The sequence below is a fragment of the Paramormyrops kingsleyae genome, chromosome 21 (genome assembly GCF_048594095.1).
Source record: "Paramormyrops kingsleyae isolate MSU_618 chromosome 21, PKINGS_0.4, whole genome shotgun sequence".
Lineage (NCBI taxonomy): Eukaryota > Metazoa > Chordata > Actinopteri > Osteoglossiformes > Mormyridae > Paramormyrops > Paramormyrops kingsleyae.
The window spans coordinates 5,682,813-5,704,917 of record NC_132817.1 but is presented as its reverse complement, the minus strand read 5'-3'; the positions used below and the strand labels follow the sequence as shown (position 1 = coordinate 5,704,917).

The following is a 22,105-nucleotide window of genomic DNA, read 5'->3' as shown; positions in this document are numbered from 1 at the left end:
TTTTTTTTGGAAAAGTGGCAGTTTTTATTGCCATAACCTCAGTGCTCAGTGTGCAAACGTTACTCAAGACAAAGTGAATCATACAGACAAACTCACTGTTTAACTACCGCATGTAAGATTCCTGTATACAAATATAAAAATTCAAGTTTTCAAGGCAGTTCCAGGTGTGCGGATGTATTGCAGGTGGGTACGTTCCTTGGACGTATGCTTGACATTTAGTTTTGAATGAGTGTAATCGAAGGCACACACACACACACGCACACAAACCACCCTGTACAAAGTGTGTCTCTCTGCATGAGCAGCCGAGCCTTTGACACCACCCCCCCCCCCATTAAGTATGGCTCCTCTGCGGGGGTGGAGTGCGTCAAGCCGGGGCCCCCTCTTCTGGGAGGCCGCTGGAGAAAGGCGCTTCTGGCTGGTCCGCGCTCACCCTCACCGCGTCTCCTCTGTGGCCCACGGAAAGTTCCGGCCTCCTCACATGGAGCAGCCAGCCATGTACCTTCCTGCAAGAAATAGAGGAAACACATTTATCTGTGGACATGCCGTTGCATCCTGATCCCATGACGCTTTTCCAGAATATCGTACTTCTAGACCCACTTCCCGTGTCGTTTGTACCTGTAGTGAACCTTTTCTTCACCAGCGACATGTGGTAGCGACTCCCCACCAGCTCCACGTCAAGCCCGGCCAGCGAGGCCCCCGTGCCCACAAACTGCACCATCAGGCAGGGTGGGGGGCCCCGTGGCGCCTCCAGGCACTGCCAGCTGGCACACAGTGTGCCGGAGCCTGGGGGCACAGAGCGGGGGCGTCACCGACGGCACTCCCGGACCCGCGATCTCCCAGCACTCGTGGTGTCCACCTTCTGCTCACCCCTACCCACTAATGGCAACGGTTATAGCTAGGGGTAGGGGGACAAATACCAATTTCACGATTAATCATGATATCGATTAATCGAGATCGATCTTGTTAATCTACACCTTATCCCCATCACTTTGAAAATACATATTTCATTTCATCAAAAAAGGTTGTTTTACATGGTAACAGACATTATCGGACAACTATAGTACATTTTGTTTAACATGAACCTTTGATAATATCTGACATTAATCTACACCAGGAGACCAAAAGCATAGGAAACCGGCTGGGTATTGGCACTCGGGATTCAGGGCTGCCTACCCCTGATCTACCATGATCTAACTCTCAAGAAATAGTTACAAAAATGCGCTTTCGCAAAATCAAATTTACTTGAAGCTGAATTGGAAATCGGATCGAACTGTGAAGTCAGGGCTGATGCCCAGCGGCAGTTACGGCCCGCATACTTAGGCCACAGGTATTCTAGCAGTCATGTCAGCCCTGGGATCTTGAACAAGGCCCTTAACCCGAAACACTGCACCAGCGAGCCAGATAGACAGCCGACTCTGTGCTCGGAACCCAGGCCTCGCTCTCACCTCTGTGTGAGCGTCCCAATGTGGGCTGTGTGAAAAAGAGAATGCCTACGTATCTGCACTCGTACTAACGGCAAATAAAGGATTTTCATTTGGGGCACCTCATAGGGGAAACACTTGCGGGAAAAGCCCCTGGAGAGCAGTGCGAGTGTACAGGACAGCCACGCTACCGCTAACTCCCTGTGTGAGCAGGCGGCGGAGGCAGCTGGTTCGTCACCTTTGCTGTGGTTCGTTGGACACAGGTTGGCCAGCTTCCACAGCAGCCGCCGTTCCTCCGGGTTCCTGCAGGGGGAGCAGACGCTCGTCACCGCCTTGCAAAGACGTTCGGCCGACAGCCTGGGACCTGGTCTGCTCCCTGACACCGCACATACGCAGGCTAATCTCCTCTTCTAATGGCACCAAACCCCGCAAGGCGCCATCTGTGGGTGGCTCTCTGCTCCAGCATTACTCAACTGCTGCCATCGTTTTTTGTTTTTACATATTTATCCTGAATAAATTACCTCTGGGCTCCAGGGAGCCTCAGACACTCTAGCCCTGCTGCCACAGACCGTGCTCTGCTACAGAGACCAGCCTGAACCTCGGCTGATCATGTGGTGGAGCAAGCGCCCCCTATAGGCCAGTCAGCGATCTACAGATCTCCAGCAGTCTTATGCTGTGTTCCATTTGAACTCGTAACTCGTAAATTCAGGCCCCTGAAGTTGGAATTCCGACTCAGAGGGATCAACACAACCCTGACCTCAGAATCCAAGATGGAAAAGGTAAAGGTGTAGTTATACCCTGTTTATTAGCACTTATATTTTATTTGTGGCTCCTTAAATCGGTCGTACACACAGTACTGTCCGAACGTTATCTGTGGACGTGCTGCTACGGTGTTTTTATGTGCAAAATGCCACGTAATATGTTGTTATCCAATGATATTGCTAACAAGGGCTAACAATTAAATAACCGTGGCCTGTTTCATTAAGTGAGATTTAAGGTTGATTTAAGGTAGTCTGAGCTACATGGAAATAAAGATAAAGGCCATTTAAACTGGGGAAAATTAAGTTAGACGAGTTATCCAGGTAAGCGAGAAATGTAGCTTTTTGAAACGAGTGCCTGGTATTGCTAAATGACTTTCCGACTTGCTGTACTGGAACGCGATTGCCTCGCGTGTGACGTCATTCCCAGTTCTGAGTTCCCACCTCCGAGATAAATGGAAGCCTTAATGTCAGGTTTCCTGCCGTGTAATATGAGATTTCTCCACCTACCCACCCTTTCTCCCTCCCTCACCCCCATCCAAACAGAGAATCGAAAGCGACCAAATCAGCATAATGTTGAGTATTAAACCCGAAAAGCCATTAGTGAGAAATTACATACAGTCGCATTTCTTTATGCACGAGAGAAATACAAGTACAACGACTTGTAAATGCAGCAAATACTGCAAGGAAAAGTAGTACAAAAACCCCCCCACCCCCCCACCCAGGTGTGAGAGCGCCCTCACCAGGCGGCGGGCGGCTGGCACTGCAGGTCGGTGGCGGTGTGGTCGAGCTGCATCAGCACCTGCACCCCGGTCAGCTGGGCGGCCGGCACCGTCGCCGGGCAGCAGTGGTAGTCAAGGGAGATACGGGTCACCGTGCCGCTGCGCTGGCATTCTGCGGACAGCAGGAGGGGGGCACAGCCGGAATCCTGGGACGACACCTGGGGGGAGGGGAAGCCAGGAAAGGTCAACCGGCTTAAAAAACTGCCAGGTCTGTACAAACAAACATCCGAACACGACTAAATACGAAGGATGGCCTGTCAAAAAGGTAAAAGCCATCAGCTGGTTATCACTCTGCCAACTCTGGGACTTAAACCAGTGACCTTCTGATCAAGGCACAGCGCTCTAACGTGATAAGTCACATACTGCCCCCCAGTGGAGGCCATGTGAACTACAGGGAAGACCAATGTCAAAAAGAAGTTAATGGTGGACGTTCTGCATCCACCCGTACCTGGTACTTGAGGACGCCGACATTGTAGTAGGATGCCTGGGGGTTTAGTTCTGCCTCCTTCTGAAGGTGCAGGGTCAGCGCCTGCATGTTGAACCAGAAGTCCCTGGTGGCCGGGTCGCTCTGGGAGGGATCGCTGTCAAAGGTAACAGGAGTCAATCACCGGCCCCAGAATGCTCCAGGACAGCAAAAGGCAGCCTACCTATAAAGCAGCTTCTGATTGGGCAAGAAGCTGTCCACTCGACCAACATTGACCAATCTGAAGCTGAGGACCGGGGCGTTAGGGTTGGCGGCAAAGATGCGGGTGATACCGGCGGGGAAGGACATGGTGAGGTCACCGGTGATCTTCACCAGGCAGCTGGAGGGAGAGAGAAGCAGGGGCCGGTCACACACCTCCAGCACGCGCACACACACACGCACACACACGCATGCACACTTACCGGTTGTGTTCGCCACCCTTGAAGAAGGCGTTGATGTACTCAGTGAGAGCAGCAGCCACCGGCCAGGTCTCCTGCGCATTCAGGGAGATTGGGCTCGGCCCCCGGGACACGCCTGAGGGAATCAGCCAAATGTCAGGCATGTAAAACTCGATTGGTCGCTCTGGTCAGCCATGTGACCTTGACTGGGACAGTTGATTGGAGGATGGATGGAGGGGGGTGAATGGATTCAGGTGTGACCACCAATTCCCAACATCCCTGGGGAGTAGTTGGACACACACGCACCTCTGGCCGGGCTGGGGGCTCGGGGCGCCGCGCCGGGCTGCCCACCCCACTCGCTGGGGCTGGAAGAGGACGAGGAGGATGAGCCGGTGATTGCGGGGCTAGGGTCTGGCAGGGGGGACGAGCACAGGGACCTGGACTGGAACACAGAGCGAGCAAAATCAGGGCGAGAGTGTGGGTCAGCATGGAGTGGGCGGTGCCCAGTGAATATGCGGGAAAGCCTACCCGCTCACTGCCGCTGCTCTGCCGGCCCCCGTGAGCCCGCCTGGAGCGCGATGGGCAGGGGGGGGGCGGGGACAAGAGATCTGCACTGTTACGCCGCGAATGAGGGGGCGTGCCTAAAAGTGAGGGAGCGGGCATGAGTGACAGCCTGTGGAATTGTGGGTAATTCCCAACTGCGCCATGGCACATGGGCATACACAGGTGCCCGTACCTGCTTTGCTGTGGGAACTCGAGTCGCCGGGCACCTGCAGGTCCAGGTAGTCCTGGTCATTGTCCGTGGAGAAGCACAGGTCCTCCTGCGGCCCAGAATGCCGTGTGAGCGGCGGGCCGTTCCTACGAAGTCCCGCCTCCAATACCCTCTGCTTCCTGGTTATCTCTCGCCCGGCTCCGCCTCCTCCTGAACCCGCAGCCACTGGGGGGCCCTCGCTGAAAGGGTTGTGCAGAGAATTCCAGTGCCCCATATCCTTCTTAGGTCGGGACACAGAGGTGGAACCAGAACTGGAGGCGGAGCCAGTGGCTAATCTATTGCTGCTACCGCTGGTTCCTTGGGTGGCTGCTGTAGTTGCTGTTGCCAGAGATGATTGGTGCGTGGGGCTGCCAATCATGGTGATGGCGAATGGGTCCTCAGGAGAGTCCAGAATCGAGACAGCCCTGTCCCGGTCCCAGTCTCGGTCCTTCTGGGAGGTGGAGGAGGAACCAGTGAGCGCCTTACTGTTACTGAGGGTGACCGAAAATGGGTCGCCCCGGCCCTCTCGGCTCAAACGGGGCCGAGCCGGGGCCCAGGGCTCTGAGGGGGGTGGAACTTCAGGGGAGGTTGTCCTTTCAAAGGCAGTAAGGAAGGGGTCCTCAGGGGGGATGTGCTTACAGCTCCACACAGGGGTCTCCAGATCTGGGGGGGCCAGGGGGCAGCCGAAGGCAGGGAAACCGGGAAAGGCCGGGTCCGATTCGGGCCGCGGGCAGCGGGGCGCGTGGGCCCATGTGGCGGACGGGTCGTCCCGCGCTGCCAGGGGGCGCCCTGGCGAGGGGTCACGGAAAGCTGTCAGGAAGGGGTCGGGGGGGCGAACAAACGCGGCCGGCTCTCTGCTCTGCGCAGCCGCTGGCCAGGCTGCCCAACCCGTGGGCTCAGGGGATGGACCCAGGGGTTGATGGGAAGGCGAGTCCAGACCGGAGTCCTCCACATTCTCAGGGGAGGAGGAGTCCGAGGAGAAGGCGGTATCTGCGGGAGAGACGGCAGCCATGTCCGACACAGATGGATGGGCCGATTATTATTAATGACGGGTATTATATGCGTGATCCATGTTACACGGTCATGACTGGCCGGATCCCATTGGCTGTCTGACCGCCTTGTTGGCAAAGACGGACCCCAATCCACGCCGGTACCTGCGAAGCGACCCGGTTTGAGGCAGGCGGACTCTAGCGGCGGTCCGAACAGCGACTCCGACACCGCCGCTGTCGACTTCAACCTGGAGGGGAAGGTCCGGTGGGTCACGGCCTGTTCCTTCCCGTTGTGTGTGGCACCCCCAGCTAGAGCAGGACGTGCTTACCTGCCATGATCGGGGCTGGAGGCCGACCTCCGCAGTCCGTCCTGCTCTCCGTCGGCACCTGCGGACCCCGAACAGTCAGGGTCAAAAAGCTGGGAAGTGCACACATACACACATATATACACACAGTTTGCCTGTGAAACTCCCTCTTGATCAGCACCACCTATAAGCTGCCAGAGGGGGGCGGCAGAGGGCATAGGGACTCACTGCGCATGGGTGCACTGTCCCCTTCGTCTTCTGAGCGTGCTCCAGACAGGCCCATGGAAATCTCTGGGACACGAGACAAGGGTGGGGGCGGGGGGGGGGGGGGGGGGGTGAGAAAGGGAATCATGTGCGAGGGGGTGCAATAAGAAACCTGACAGTCACCATCCTACCCAAAGCCACGGGAGGCAAGGGTGTCTAAGTGGCCCATTTCGGGGTCACCTTTAAAGCGGGGACCCCCCCTCTATGCCGAAGTCCCTGAGATGGAACCACCCAGCCCAGCCCAGGCAACACGAGGTAGGGGAATACTTACTGGAGAAGTTCCTCTTCACTGAGATCTGAAACAAAGAGAGAGAGAGAGATAGAGAGAGAGAGAAAACCAGAGAGAGAGAGAAGAGAGAGAGAAGAGAGATACAGAGAGAGAGAAAACCAGAGAGAGAGATAGAGAGACCAGGAATCAAAACTTCATAAAATCATTAAATGAAATTAAAAACCAAACAAGCCTCTCTGAACAGAAGCCTAATTTACTGTTGGACTCATTACTATATTTATGCTGTTGCTGTGACTGACTTAAATGTTGACACACACATTAGTCTATTTATAACATTCCCTGTCCAGCCCTTCCGTCTTTGCCCTGGCCCCTGTTTTTACACTTTTACTATTCTGAGAACCACCCCCCCTCAGCGCTGCCCCACGGTTCCATGCCGCTGTTTGCCTGTATATGTGAAGCCCACTTCACATGACTTCACATGACTTCACATGAGGTGTCATTCTTTATTTATTACATAAAACAGTAGATTGCCATCAATGCAGACTGAGTCATCTCCCCCTGCCCATCCATACCGGTTGGTTGGGGGCCAGTGTCAGGGCCCCTACAGTGGCCCTCAGCTCCCGCTCGTCGGCGGCCGGGTTGGGGCGGCTGCCCCCCCCACCCCCCCCTCCGCCCACCGGCCGGATCCGGATGTGGAACTTCTTGGGCTCGTCGTCGTCAAAGTCAGAGTCGCTGGAGTAGAAGCTGGGATCCTTCTGGGGACAGCGTGCGGGGGGGGGGGGGGGCGCGGCACCCAGCGAAGTCAAGGAGGCAGTATCGAGTCCCGACTGGGAGACTGGCTGACTGACTGACTGGGAGACTGGCTGACTGACTGACTGGGAGACTGGCTGACTGACTGACTGACTGGGAGACTGGCTGACTGACTGACTGACTGGGAGACTGGCTGACTGACTGACTGACTGGGAGACTGGCTGACTGACTGACTGGGAGACTGGCTGACTGACTGACTGACTGGGAGACTGGCTGGCTGACTGACTGACTGACTGGGAGACTGGCTGACTGACTCCAGGTTAATTACACCAAAATATTTGTTTTTTTTTTCTGTTGAGTTTCGTCAGTTGTTGATGGTGTCTGACATGACTTATCTTCCTGCCACCCTGACCAAGCCCAGCAGTCAGCAGATGGATGGATTCGCATCTCAGAAACCCGCGATTTTCAGTGGAGAGTGTGGAGATGCTTGATGTCCACAGCAACAGTGGCAGCAAAGGATATCATTCTGTGCGACGTCGGCGCGGATCACAAAACCCTCTTCATCTACCTCTGGGGAATTCTGCAGGGAAAGCCGCCGTGAGTCCCTCCCGAAACAGAACCCGGAACCCGAAACCTTCACAGCTTCAGCCCCAGGCCCCGATCGTACTGAGGCACCCAGGAAGGCACTTTGGCGGAGGAGATTCAGCCTGCTGAGCCCCCCCCCCCCCTCCACGCCTTCACTATCTCTGACACACACGCCTTCCATGCTTGTCACCCATCTGACACACCCACAGCCAGCCTCTGCACTGTCACTGTCACTCCCACGTGCTTCTGTCAGTGGCACGTGTGCCGTATCCCCCCCCCCCCCCCCTGCACGCCATCTGCCAGGCCAGAGCGTGACCCTGATACTCACGAGGGCGTCCGTGACGGGGGTGTCCCTGTGCAAAGGGAAGACACATGCTATCAGAGAGGGTCAGAGGTCCGTCAGGGTCCCACGAAACGTGTGTGTGCGTGTCTGTATGTGTCTGACAACCCGCCAGGCTGCCGCAGGTGACTCACGTGGAGTCGGGCTCCTTGTCCCTCTTGCCAAGCCCAGGAATCCTAAAGGCTTTGGATCGGATTCTCTTAGCGCCCTCTGGTGCTGGTCCAGAGCTGAACTCCTCGAACCCCACAGGGGCTGAGAGACATATGCAGGGAAACACACAGACACACACAGCAGTGAGAACCTCTACACCAGCACCCTCGTGCAAACACACACTGAGCTCACGTTCACACTACTTTACACTTATCCAGCAGATGTTCAGGGTCAGACAGCCCCTGGAGCACTAGGGGCTTGAGGGCCTCGCTCAGGGGCCCGATGGTGACATCACTCTGTGACCCTCTGTTTACAGACTAACCTGCTGAGTCACAGACTGCCCCCAAAAGACACGCCCTCCCGCCCAGACGGAACTACTTGAGATTATTTGTTGTCTATTTTTATTGTAAGAAGCGACAGATTCCGCTTTCCAGAAGTTCCTTTATGTGTTGTGACACTTCCTCATGAAGACCAAAAACATGTTTGTGCATGCAGACACACAGACACACACACACACACACACACACACACACAAACAGACACACACACACACTCTCTGACGCCCTCACCTGGCCGGTCCTTGCCTGTGCCCTTGTGCTCTGCAAACCTCTTAATGAGGTTTTCAGTGGCAATATTCTCCACGTTCTGCTTGAACTCCTCGTGGACCTGCGGTGAAAGGGAGCTGTCAGTAAGGACAGACACTCCCGCTCCCCCAGCTGCCCTTTACAGTCATCTATGACTGGGTCACTTCCTTCCCCAGCCAGCAGGGCGGCGTGACAGTCGTACCTGCCCCACCTGCACGTGGGTGTCCTCGATGGAGTGTGAGTACGCCCTGATCAGCAACTTCATCTGCCTCAGGTGGGCCTCCTCGATGTCCTGGAACTTCTGCATACGGAGGGGACAAGGGACAGGCGTCGGTGGGGGCACACGGACACACACACACACACACACACACACACACACACACACACTACATACAAGTAAACTGGGAAGATGCCAGCCAGCCCAACGCAAAAGCACAGCTGAGGCTGTTTATTTGAACACGGATGTGGGGCTCAAACGCCAAGCAGTGGCTGACAGTGAGACAGCAAACATCGCTCCACTGTGGCTCTCAAACCCGCCTCTTTTAATCACCCACAAGCAGGAATGATGGATGCCAAAAAGCCCACATTTAGACGTAATGACGGGGGTGTCTCGCTGCCAACTTTTTTTTTTTATCCCCTTGCCACATAAAAATATCCGAATGCATGCGTAGCGGTGGAGGGTGTCCCTGGAAACAGAAATGGTAACCATGGCAACGCCCACTGCAGGACGGCCCACTCCCGGTCCAGAGCGGAACAGCAGAACGGCGGTTGCGGGGCGGGAAGCGGAGAAGGTATATGGCCCCACAATGCCTGTGTAAGTGTGATGGTGGACAGTGCGCGCACGCACACACACAGACACACACGTCGCCCCCTACAGTATGGGATGCGCTACTGCGACAAGCTGAAGTGCTCTACAATCTGCCGTGACTAAGTGACAGTGACAGCTGTCACCCCTCCACCCCCACCTGCGCAGACTCCATCATCTTCTGCTCGAAGTCCCCGCCCACGCGGTTGAACTTCTCCACGCTGGAGCTCAGCGACTCCGCCGCCTTCTTCGACTTCAGCTCTGCCTGGGGGGGGGGCATTCACAATCTGAACTTGGGGGCCGCAGTTCCCCCCATCGGCTGCGTCACGAAGGCGGCGCTGTAAGCGGCGGCGGGGGCCTCGATGGCCGGCCTACCTTCTCCAGCTCCTTTTGGGGGGCCCCCTCCCTGCGCAGGCGCTCCAGCTCGGCGGCCCGGCTGCTGTAGCTCTCCTTGCTCTTCTGTAGCTGCGCATTCTGTGCCTGCAGCATCTGCACGGCGTCCAGCGTACCCACCACCTCGTCCTTTGTCTGGGGAGGGGGGTCCGAAAACAAATCTGCTCAGGAAGGGTGGAGGGGGTGCTCTGTTGGAGGAGGGGGGTGGGGGTGAATTTCCGTACCTTGCGGTGAACTTTGACCTGCTCATCCCCATACTTGTTGATGTCGACGATGAGGGAGTTCATCTTCCTCATGAGCTCCAAGTGGCAGAGCGCCAGCTTGTCCGAGGACACCCGGAAGACGTCCCACATGGGGGCAAAGGTCCTGGTGGGGGAGGGAAGGAAGTGGGGGGGGGGGGGGTCATTTCCTCACAATCTCAACATTCGAGCACAAAAAAATCCAAGATCCAAGAGAAACAAAGCAGGGTGGGACGATTTGTGCAGCGGCGACCCGCACTTACCCCAGGGGGCTCCCGCCCTTACCCCAGGGGGCTCCCGCCCTTACCCCAGGGGGCTCCCGCCCTTACTCCAGGGGGCTCCCGCCCTTACTCCAGGGGGCTCCCGCCCTTACCCCAGGGGGCTCCCGCCCTTACTCCAGGGGGCTCCCGCTCTTACCCCGGGGGCTCCCGCACTTACCCCAGGGGGCTCCCGCCCTTACTCCAGGGGGCTCCCGCACTTACCCCAGGGGGCTCCCGCCCTTACTCCAGGGGGCTCCCGCACTTACCCCAGGGGGCTCCCGCCCTTACTCCAGGGGGCTCCCGCACTTACCCCAGGGGGCTCCCGCCCTTACTCCAGGGGGCTCCCGCTCTTACCCCAGGGGGCTCCCGCACTTACCCCAGGGGGCTCCCGTTGCTTGCCATCTTGGCCAGCTTGCTCATTGACTTGGAGTAGGTCTCCTCAATGGCAGCCCTGTGACAGACATGCGACGGTAACCAATCAAAGAGCGCTGGACAGCTGGCCGGCCAATTACAGGCCTGAAAGTATGAAAAGGCGGGAGCCAGGCACTGCTGGTGAATGAGGACAGACGAGGACAGCTCACAGTCAAACGAGTCACCCTCGAAAAATAGGGCAAATACAGATATTCAGAGAGCAAGGAAATGTCACAAACAGCCTCGGTGTAAACAAAAGAGATTTAAAAAAATATATCATGCGAGACACAGGGAAGGAGCAGCGGTTTAGGAACAGACAACATTCTGATCCTTTACGTAACACGTCGTAAACAGCCGTCGGAATCCAAGTTTGGATTATAAATAGCTCCATGGCTGCGTGGATCGGGTTTCAAACCGGCCGTCATTTCAACCTTCAGGCGAGAAGCCAGATGAGAGCACAACGTGAGTCACTGGCGAATGAGGAGGAGGAGGAAGAGGAGGGGGATGAAGGGAAGCCGCCCACCAGCCAGCGGCTCAGCGGCAGATCGGGCGTCTCCGGAAAGGTGACAGGAAGTGTGGAGCGAAGGCCGTGTGCCCCCCCCCCCCCCCCATGTCACAAAGTGCGGAAACCAGAGTGGGGGGGGGTGGGGATTAGAGAAAGTGCTCCGAGCTTGAACCCGGTGCCCTTTGTGTCGCTGCCATAGGCGTTCCGGGATGGCCAGCGTCAGCTGAGTGACGCGTTCCTGCCAGAGCATTTTAAATAACTGCCCGGGGGGCGGGGAGGAGGGTGCCCCCCCCCTTCAGGGAGCCACAAGCCTGTAGCTTTCAGGAAATAAAGAATTGTAATTCTCAGCTGTAAGCCCAGGTGGGGCCACTATCCAAATGCTAAGAAAAAGGAGGAGAATCGGCAGGGGTGGGGCGGCCATTGTGGCAGGCGGGAACAGCTTGTACACCTTACACTCACGTGCATCCTGATCGGGGGCTGGGGGGGGGGCTGGCGTGCGGGGGCCTGGTGGCAGTGCAGTTACCGCCACGGCTATCATCCCCGCGAGACCGTCACCACGGTAATTACTGCAATTAGGCGAGCTGTGCTAGGGCTAATTACCAGCAGCTTGACTCTGGGGGAGGGGATAAAAGGGACCAGCATCGGAAAGGAAGGTCCCTGTCAGGCTGTGCGGGGGGGGGGGGGGGGGGGGTGACCCCCGTGCTGTGGCGAGGGGGATACAGGGCGGCAGGTGTGAGCTGGTCACATGACATATGACAAGCGATGATGTACAGACTGCGTCTTTAAGGGAAAGTACTCTGTGCACATACAGCGTGTGATAGGGAGGCCTTAAGCGCTGCATTATCTACAGACTCCAATAAGTGTGGTGAGTGGGCAGCTTTGTGATGTGGAAACACAGAAGATTGCTGGTATTCCCCAGTGAATTTTCCGAACTCTGTGAGCCCGGCGTCACACCAGAGAGCCTACGATATGGATGTAGATCTGCCGAGAGACTTTCAGACAATCGGCCAGCTCAAGTCGGTCGCCCGTCACCCTGACGATGAGAGGAGCCCTTCACTGGGGGTTCACTGGGAGACTCTTCAGTGAACCAATCACAGATCTCATTCACACACACAGTCCTTCCAAGGCTCCACCAATCCCACGCACAGTCTGCCGTGCAGATGCCCGCCCCTTCCCCTCCTAGCCCCGCCCCTTTCCCCAGTGCCCCCGCCCCACCAGACCCTCACCTCTCTCTGACGAACTCGGCCAGCTCCTTGCTGGCCAGCTGCCCGTGCTTCATGTTGTGGTAGAGCACATCGAAGCCGGTATTCTTCTCGCCCTGAAAAACAAGACGGGACACGGTGATACGGCCGCAGGGGCGGGGCCAGGGGGGCGGGGCCAGGGGGCGGGGCCAGGGGGCGGGGCCAGGGGGGCGTGGGCAGTGTGCCGTGACGGCCCGGCTCGACGCTGGCGTTCCCACGGAAACCTTGCGTCTTTCCATCCTGGCGCCACCATGCCGCGAGTCTCTCTGTTTTTGTTTGCCGTCCACGCCACGGTTACCCGACGTTTCCGACTAACGAGGGCATTTCCCGTCACTGCGGCGCCTGTGTCCCGCGTGGGCGTGCGCTCAGAGCGTCTGCGGGTGTCACGCCGTCTAATGCGGGACGCGTTCCTGCTGGGGGGGGGGGGGCACACCTTGCCGAAAGGTCACACGGTGTCACGGCACCGACACGTCTATGTGAAGCCGTCGGGGACGGTGACGTGTCATGGGGCCGGTGATTTTGCATGGTGCCACACACCGGGCCTGCGTGCCCCGAACTGAAACCGGACCCCCCCGAAAGGAGAGAAGCTCTGTGACTGTGAGGCCCAGTGGGGCAGGAAGGAGGTGTCCAGTTACCCAGCTCCACTTTCCAGGGACAGAGAGCCATTACTGGGAACACAGAGAGACAGACAGACAGACAGACAGAGACACAGACAGACACACAGACACAGACAGACAGACACAGAGAGACAGACGCAGACACACAGAGACAGACAGAGACTCAGACAGACGGAGACGCAGACAGACGCAGACAGAGACACAGACAGACAGAGACACAGACAGAGACACAGACACAGACAGAGACACAGACAGACAGAGACACAGACAGACAGACAGACAGACAGACAGACAGAGTGAGTATCTGTGTTGCTAAGGACAGGCTAGAATGACTTCCAAAGGCAGAATCTGCCTGTGTGTTTCCATGGATAACCTTCAACTCAGCAGGAAAATCCAGGAACATTTCTGTGCAATAACACTCAGCACAGCCATACAGACAGATTATTATGGGCTACAAAAGCGATGCCTATTGAAAAGCTGGAGCAGAGGACGTGGGGGGGCTTCATATAACACGACTAAGATGCGGGCAGCGTGGAGCTCATTGAAATGTCGCTGACATCCCATCTGCATGGAAGCTGCAGCGGATGCGAATTTTGGGCAGCCGAGTGCTGGAGATGACCCAAGACCTCGCTGGGGGGGGGGGGGGGGAACAAGGCAGCGCCCACTGCCATGACCGGCCAGCACAAAGCCGATAATTAAACCACCCCCCACTCTGCCACGGACCCCCCAGGAAGATAACGGAAATTATGCCTCTGAGCAGCGGGGTACTCATGCCAGCTGGCTCCGGGGGGGGGGCCGGGAGAAAGGGAGGCGTGCGGGGGCTGTGGGGGTCAGCGACTCACGCACACACACACACACACACACACACACACACACATACTGATACTCCGCATCCTTCAGGTCGACGTGCTGATCATCTGAGTTTGATTAATAATGGACTTTCCCAGAGCTGAAATACCGACAGTGTATCGTAATGTTACTGGATTTTCCCTCTGAAAAGGAAGGTCCAATAATTTAAGGAAATAAAAAAATTTAAAAAATAAAATTACTTCCTACTGTGCATTACACGCAAACTGTACATACTGCATCACACCTAATTAAACAAGAACAAAGACCAACACACTGAGCTGGTGCTGAGAACCAGGTCTGAAGAGAGCTGTAACCTAAACTCCCATTTGGCTGGAACTCCCTGGGAACCCTATAGCCTAAATGGGGGCTTCACCCCCCCCCCCCCCCAATCACAAGCAGAACAAAGGCAGCCAGTCACATGATCCGCCAGCACTCCTGTATTAAGTACTCGAGTATTAAGTGTCCCACATGAATCCCCCAGCCATATCGATGACACGGCTCCCCTTTCCCCCGACGGCACCAGCCAATCACGTCGCAAGGGTGATGCCACGGCAACTGGAGGAAACCCAGGGCCAGGTCGCTCATGCCCTTCACTCGCTCGCACACGACCAGATAAACCAGTCCTGTCTGCCCTAATCCTCCCCTGCCCCTAAGGTCGGCAGTCACCCAAGGACGCTTGTGGGGGCCACGCGAGGTGGTGGGTGACCTGGATGGGGGTCGAAAGACTCCACGGCGGGGGGGGCATAATTCATATAGTGGAGCCAAGCTTATCATTAGTCAATCATATGTTTTGAATCAGTGAGTGACAGCGAAGAGGCCACTGTAAGGGCCAATCAGCTTTCAGCTGGGGTCAGTGTCCCTGTGGCCCCACCCCCTGTTACTCCAGGCCTGGTGAAGTAGGACGTACCTGAAATAGAGCGGTCAGGTGATCGGCACCTCCCCCAGGGGGAGTGTAGTCCGCGCGGCTGAGAAAACGGGCCAGAGAACCCCCCCCACCTTCCTGTCCCCCCTCCACGCAGCCTGCATGAGTCTTGCCCGGCCCCCACCCCAGCCAATACAGGTTACCCTGGCTCCAGATGCAGCCAGGTGTTCCCTCCCCCCCCAGCCCCCTATCTGTTGTCCATGTCATCATGCACGCACCGCTTTCAGAATCGGGGGGGGGGGGTTAGAAGGTATGTATATTAGAGGGTGTTGTAGATGGCAGACATACCAGACATCCTGAAATAAACGTCACACAATCTGGTTTCCTGCCCCACATCGTGACCTTTACCCCCCTTGAGGGAAGTGGACTCCACACAGTAGCGGGCGAGGTACTTACCCAAAAGTTACTGGCGAAAAAGGCCATCTCTGTTCAGCGGGGTCCGCCGAGATCTGAAAGGGAGAGGAAAGCCGTCAGAGGGGCCGGGCCCCGTATGGGGAGGGCCAGGGGCCGGGCCCCGTGTAGAGGGAGCTGGGGGCCAGGCTCCGTGTGGGGAGGGCCAGGGGCCGGGCCCCGTGTAGAGGGAGCTGGGGGCCAGGCTCCGTGTGGGGAGGGCCAGGGGCCGGGCCCCGTGTAGAGGGAGCTGGGGGCCAGGCTCCGTGTGGGGAGGGCCAGGGGCCGGGCCCCGTGTAGAGGGAGCTGGGGGCCAGGCTCTGTGTGGGGAGGGCCGGGGCAGAGGGCCCACATGGAGGCTGGCGTCCGGCTCCGCACGTGCAGCTCTGTGTGTGTGTGTGTGTGTGTGTGTGTGTGTGTGTGTGTGTGCATGTTCATGCCTGGCAGCCCAGTCACACAGCCTCGCTTATCAGGCCAGACACCCCAGGAAGGCGGGGGGGCCGGGGTGTCACAGGGCGCAGAGCTCTCCGATCAGCACGCATCTCTGGTAGCCGCAACCACACCAGGAAACCTTTCAGAGAGTGAGACAAAAGGCTCCAGGAGACCGCAGCGAGCCGGGGGGGGGGAGGTTTCGGGGACCTGCATGATGGCAGGGCACAGATCATACTGAACGGAGGGGGGGTTTCAGGGTGACGGTCACGGCCCGAGGTGAACAAGGACTTCCCCCCCCACCCCCAAGTGAAACCACAAGTGCATGATGGGCGGGATGTTCAGATTCTGACTGACACTGCAGCAGCCGCAGCCGAGTGGGGGGGCAAAGGGCTGGAGGGGGGAGGTAAAAAGAAAGGGGGGAAGGAGGGGGCGGATGGGGAAGAGAAGAGAGGAACGGTGGTGTGAGGGGAAGAGAAAGGAGGAAGAAAGTGTTCTGGTTTTCAAGCCGGTTCAGCTGTGATGCGCTCTTGGCTGTGCGCTGACCCTGAGGTGATATTCCCTCTAAGGTGTGTAGGAGGGGAGAGGGAGAGAAAGGGAGCGAGGAGGGGCAGGCAGACAGACAGATGGAGTGAGAGGGAAGGACGGAGAAAGACAGACAGACAGACAAAGAGAGATGGAGAGAGGGACAGATAGACTGACAGGGAGTGAGGGGGGAGGGAGAGAGAGAGAGAGACCGGCAGGAAGCAAAAGAGAAAGACAGACAGACAGACAGACTGACAGGGAGGAGCTTCAGTCCACATCACTGATTGAGTTTCCCTAACCCTAACCCTAACCCTAACCCTCCCCACCCTGTGATTAATGGCTGCTCCAAGCACCTCTTCCTGATATTTTAATCCTTCGTTTTCCGGATGTTTCTCCCTCCTTTTCACCGTGGCAGCGTAACCACCTCCCATTCCTGTCTGTCTGTCAAGCTCAACTACACCTAAGTGACCACGGGAGGCAGGGACACCACTCTGCGAGTCGCAATCACAACTCGCACGTGCACACACACACGGATGGGACACGATCCGCTGATCCCTTCACCATCTCCTCATCTGCCAGTGACTCAGCCTCCCCTGCCTTTCTGGGCAGGAGACCCCATCGGCCTGATCCTGTCATCTCCGTCACACCGGGATTCAGCTGATGCACGTTGTGGGGGGCGGGGGGGCATGTGTGAGTGTACCGGCCTGTTAGGAGCTGTCAAATTAGGATGGGGGGGGGAGGGGTCACATGCTATTCTCATCGATACAAGACAAAGCATCCCGCTTTGTTAATCGACCACCACTGTGCCCCTTTTGTTCCCGCGATCCGCTGGCTGTGTATGTGGGGGAGGGGGACTTCCTGCTGGCGGGGGGCGTGGCGTCGGGCACCGGATTGACTCCTTACTAGTGCGCGTCCGCTACGCTGGCTCTGCCCCACAGGTACGAAGCTGCGTCCGGCGTGGACTGAGCCCGAGGTCACTCTGGTGATGGGGAATCCAGCTCTTAGCGGTGCGGCGAGGCTGAAGGACACGGGGGGCCGGGCAAGCCCATGAGGGTGACACACTTTCACCAAGGTCGGCCCGGCCGACGTTCAGGGGGAGCGTCCTCATTTACTGGTGATGGGCTGGTTTTCGCTTGGTGCAAGGTGAACTGACACCTTATTGCACCTCGTTTCACATGGAATACAGTTTCCCTTATATGAGGCTACAAGTTGTTTCTGCAGGTTTGCTTTCAATAACAACAGCGTTAATGATTCAAGGTGAATGCTTTCACGTTGACGTGTACATAATGTTTTTGATTTTTTTTTCTTCACCCTTGATTTGAACAAGAACTAATGTGATTAGCATTAGCCACAAGAATCCTTTATATACAAATATAATGCGGCAATTAGTACAATTACTTTTTGTTTATTTGAACATAGTAGCCATTTTCACCTCCACTGACGTTACGGTTCCTAGTTCTGGGACCGGCTTTTCTGTGGTGCTACGCTGGAGCCGCTTTTTCTGGCCCAGGGCCAGTTTTTTTTGCGGTGGAAACATGGAGAACCAGTTCTGGATTGGGAAAAAAAACAGCACCAGTACCGGTACTGGATTGATGGAAATGGGGTTATTGTGTCACTACTTGGTTGATATATGATACAAGCTATCCTCTACATCAAGCAACTTGTACCGTACATTCATCCTTACAATGCGAAATGATTTGACAGGCTAAGTGTGGCCTGCAGGACGCTATAGATGTGAGCTCGGGATGCCCCCGGATTTATTGCTCGGAAAACAAGGATGGACAAAAACTTTAGCAGGGACCGCATTGCAGTTGGGTAGGACAGCAACGGCGGAATTGCCCCCCTCAGCCCTGCAAACACCCCTGCGGGCAGGACCTCGGCGGGGGAGGTGGTGTCCACAGGGGCGTCCACCGGGGTGCCTGCGAGCTGTTGACCCTAAAACGGAGCATGTTTGGCGTGGAGCTGAAGCTGCCATCTGGTACGTGGTAGGACTCCTGTTACCATAATCAGGGTGTGTGGTGAGTTGGGCAAAACACACACACACACACACACACACACACACACACACACGGAGCCCCAGCCTGACTCTGCAGAGGTAAGATAATTCCTAACAGGCACTTGGCAAGACGACTGCCTGGAGAAGATTAACGACATATAAATCCACAACTCCGCCTTCCACACTCGCAGGCCACTTTCGTCCATCTCCTCTGATGCGTCTCTTAGAAGAATTAAAAATGAAGGAAGGACAGTTCATGTCTAAAGGGCTTCTCGTCCACCCCGAGCTTCTCTGGAGACGACACTATGAGGTTCTCATCCGGGGGGGGGGGGCTTTCTTGAGGGGGACCCGAAAGTAGGGCTCGCATCGCTGCAGCGACGAACAGCTAAGGGCGAGCAGATGGCCGGCGTGGAAAACGCGAGCGTGCTGGAAAAGCCCGTCCCCATCTTCCGGCAGAAAGCAATATGGCTCCTCTCTGCTGCTCCGTCGTCAAACGACAGACGGCCATCGCCGGGCAGAAGCAGCCAGGAGAAATGGGACAGATCAGCGGCAGCCGTGACGGGGGCCGCGCATCCATTTTTAATACCCCGCTCGACACAGCGACAATCGAACGCTTCCAAAATCAGGGGCCAAGCGGAGAGAGGAAGAGACGCCAACACAGGAAGCCAGTGCAGTCAGGCCTGGTCCTCTTAAAGGGCCAACACCTCATTACCCTCTTAATGGTTTTATATCCAGGTGCTCTTCTGTACATAAATACAGTATGAAGACGGGTAGGATGGAATGGGGGGGGGGTGGGAGGTATGGTTGCCAGTTGGACGCACCCTGAATGACCCTCCCCCAGAGCTTGACTGGGCTGGAGGAATGCCCAGATCCAGCGACCCAGTGTGTCATCTTTAATTGGGCACAAAGACCTTGACAGATCAGGCGATTCAGTCTTCCTGCACATGCGGAGTCTTCCCTTCATCCAGAGCCCCCCCTCCTCCGCCACACCTTGCTGTACCAGAGAGCAGGTTCTGTCACCGGCTGTAACAATGACGGCTCACCCGAGAGCCCATTCGTCTGGACTGAGTGGCCGTGCCATTTAGCACAGAACACAAAACGATTCAAAACACAAAGGGGAAAAAAACTGAACACAAAGATAATGGCATACATGAATAGTGATCTGAAAGATGAATCACACAGGCGCAGACCGACACTGTACTGTGGATGCAACGCACTGGGTGAGGGACCCATTTGCATTCTGGGTAAAAATTCCAGCACTCTCCCCGAGTTAAAATGCAAAACCTTTGTTACTTGTGAGTAACAATACCCAAGTAACACCCAGCACAAGTTATTTGGCAAAAAACACCGAAACAGAGATTAAAATCTGTCAGCCACTATACTGCTCCCTAACTGGGCCCTGAAGGGGGCGCCCTTCGGCCGCCCAAGTCGATCCGAAGCCAGGAAACCCCATCTGCCACAGAACCAAGCCCAGAGGCCCCTGGCCAGACCCGAGGCGGCCGGCGGGGACAGGCCGTTTATTTATCCATATCTCACTGTGTTGATGCCGGCGAGACTCGGATGAATCGTGTCAGGTTGACAAACAGGAAGGCGGTTTCCTGTACGGGGTGAGGTTGGGGCGCAAGCTCGGGATGACGCAGAAACAAAGTCAGGATTTGAAATGTAAATGACAGCTCTAGTTACTCCCAGCAACAGGTGTACAGTAAACAGCACCGGCGAGAAAGCAGAGTATCGCTAGAAAACCACACCTTTGATCTGAGGTCAACAGGGCTCTGAAGGTACCCAGGTTCAGACCGCCAGTTCAACGAGGCAGCACCATGGGGGTCTGTAACCCGGCGGTGTCAGAAACGACTGCCGGTTACAAAAAGGAAAACGCATCCGTAGTTGCTGTCATTTGGTGAGGTTGGGCGCCTTTTGTGCAAAGTTGTGCAAAGATCCTCCAACACAAGAGCACAGACAAAGAGGAAATAATCTGAGTCTCTCACGAGGGACTGAAATAACAATGCGGGACATAAAACGCTAGAGGTTACAAAACGGCAAGTCTTCTGAAATCTAGCCCGATTACCAAAGGAGCGATCGGTCAGCCTATGAAAGGGGCTTCGCTCGCCGGCCATGCATGTCAGGGTACGGCAGCCGGGGGATGAGCCATCAACCCGCCGCATGCGTGCAGGGGCTGCATGGGGCTAAGCGGTCGGCACAGCTGCTCAGCGCTGCCACATCGCACCATTCCGCTGTCACACGTGTTAATTCGTGAAAATCACTCACGTCTAGCGCAGACCTTCATATTATTGTGATATATTCCGCACCGGTTCAGCGTCAGTCGACCTGAGAGAGGCACGCAAGCAGACAAAAGCTTCCAATGAAACGCACATTGAGACGCGAAAAACGCTATAGTGTCTATCCTTACCTGGATATTTATTCACGAAAAGCAAGGCAGTAACATGCCGTCTTCAAGCACCGGAGCCGAGCGCAAAGTGGGTGCTTCATACACCGCTCCGCTGGCTGGTGTCTCCGCGCTGGCGAAGTCCCGCCCCGCTTCTTTCCGATTGGCCAAGGCGCCTGTCAGTCAGGAGCCCTGGAGACCAGCGCTGTAACCATGGCATGGCGTCGGCGGAGCTCGCCTTGTCGGGAGTCCCTGATCTCTACAGGGGGCATTGTTACACTCGTCGGCCAATTACAGAGACTCAGCCCGGCTGCTGAACAGCCAGTCCCCTTGCTGCAACATACGCTGTATGGTTATATTTCCCCCATACATCTAATCCAGTACAAAATTGCAGGCAGCCACATCCGTGGAGGGGGTTTCCAGGTCATTTTCAATTTTTGTGTCTCTTCCAAGCAGGAGGAGTAGCAGGGAATTCTGGGCACTGACAAAATGTCACCTTGTGTCCCCCCCCCCCCCCCCCCCCCCCCCTTACATTATATCATTTTAGGTATTCAGGGACCCCTGAATGTGTCAGGGCATCCATGCTACCAAGGGGTGTCTCCCCCCAGCAAAACGTACTGAGGGGGCCCAGAATTTGTAGGTACACCCTTGATCAGACCCTAGAGCCCAGCCTCTGGAAGCACACTGTGGAGACAGGGGTACCCTGAACTCCAGGAATGAATGAACGTTGCACTTTTCGCGACACCCAAAGCACTTTACAGAACCAATTGGGAGCCACTTCAACCACTGTTTAGCCCCCACCTGATGGCAGCCATTTTGCACCAGTGCGCTCACCACACAGTAGCTAAAGGGGTAAAGGGGCAGGGGCAATTCACCAATTTGATTTAGGGGATGATTAGGAGGCCAGATTTGATTGGGCCACAGTGGACAGTTTAGCCAGGGCATTGGGGCACCACCCCCAATCTTTTGAATAATGCCTCAAGGATTACAACCAAACTTCAGTTTCACATCTCATCCAAAGGACAGATCCATTTTCACAGCACAGTGTCCCCATCACTGCACTGGGGCATTGGGATCCACACAGACCATAGGATGGGCTCCCCCTGCTGGCCACAGTGTCCCCATCACTGCACTGGGGCATTGGGATCCACACAGACCATAGAATGGGCTCCCCCTGCTGGCCACACCAGCTTTCCTAGTCAGTCTTCCATGCAAGTACTGGGCAGTCCCAAACCGGCTCAGCTTCAGGTGGCTTACTTAGGTTACTTAATTGGAGGTGGTACAGTGTCAGCTGTGTATACATCAATGTACACACACACACACACACACACACACACACTCACAGACACACACACAAAAAGTTGGTCTTCC

General features: G+C 56.2%; 1 protein-coding gene across 1 annotated transcript; it reads right to left on the bottom strand.

Annotated features, from left to right (window-relative positions):
* On the bottom strand, nucleotides 1–20,883 carry LOC111847375 (F-BAR domain only protein 1-like). Its single transcript, XM_023818480.2, has 27 exons — nucleotides 20,759–20,883; nucleotides 15,408–15,460; nucleotides 12,609–12,700; nucleotides 10,843–10,917; nucleotides 10,192–10,333; nucleotides 9,950–10,102; nucleotides 9,735–9,839; nucleotides 8,972–9,070; nucleotides 8,755–8,851; nucleotides 8,170–8,287; nucleotides 8,024–8,048; nucleotides 7,633–7,690; nucleotides 6,933–7,126; nucleotides 6,403–6,427; nucleotides 6,096–6,158; nucleotides 5,892–5,949; nucleotides 5,728–5,810; nucleotides 4,559–5,563; nucleotides 4,351–4,463; nucleotides 4,129–4,264; nucleotides 3,847–3,958; nucleotides 3,609–3,764; nucleotides 3,410–3,542; nucleotides 2,923–3,119; nucleotides 1,660–1,724; nucleotides 616–783; nucleotides 1–503 (listed from the first exon to the last, which is right to left on the bottom strand). The coding sequence occupies exons 2-27, from the start codon at nucleotides 15,432–15,434 to the stop codon at nucleotides 475–477; spliced, it is 3,528 nt and encodes a 1,175-aa protein (XP_023674248.1). The 5' UTR covers nucleotides 15,435–15,460; nucleotides 20,759–20,883; the 3' UTR covers nucleotides 1–474.
* Between the last annotated feature and the right edge of the window lie 1,222 nt (nucleotides 20,884–22,105).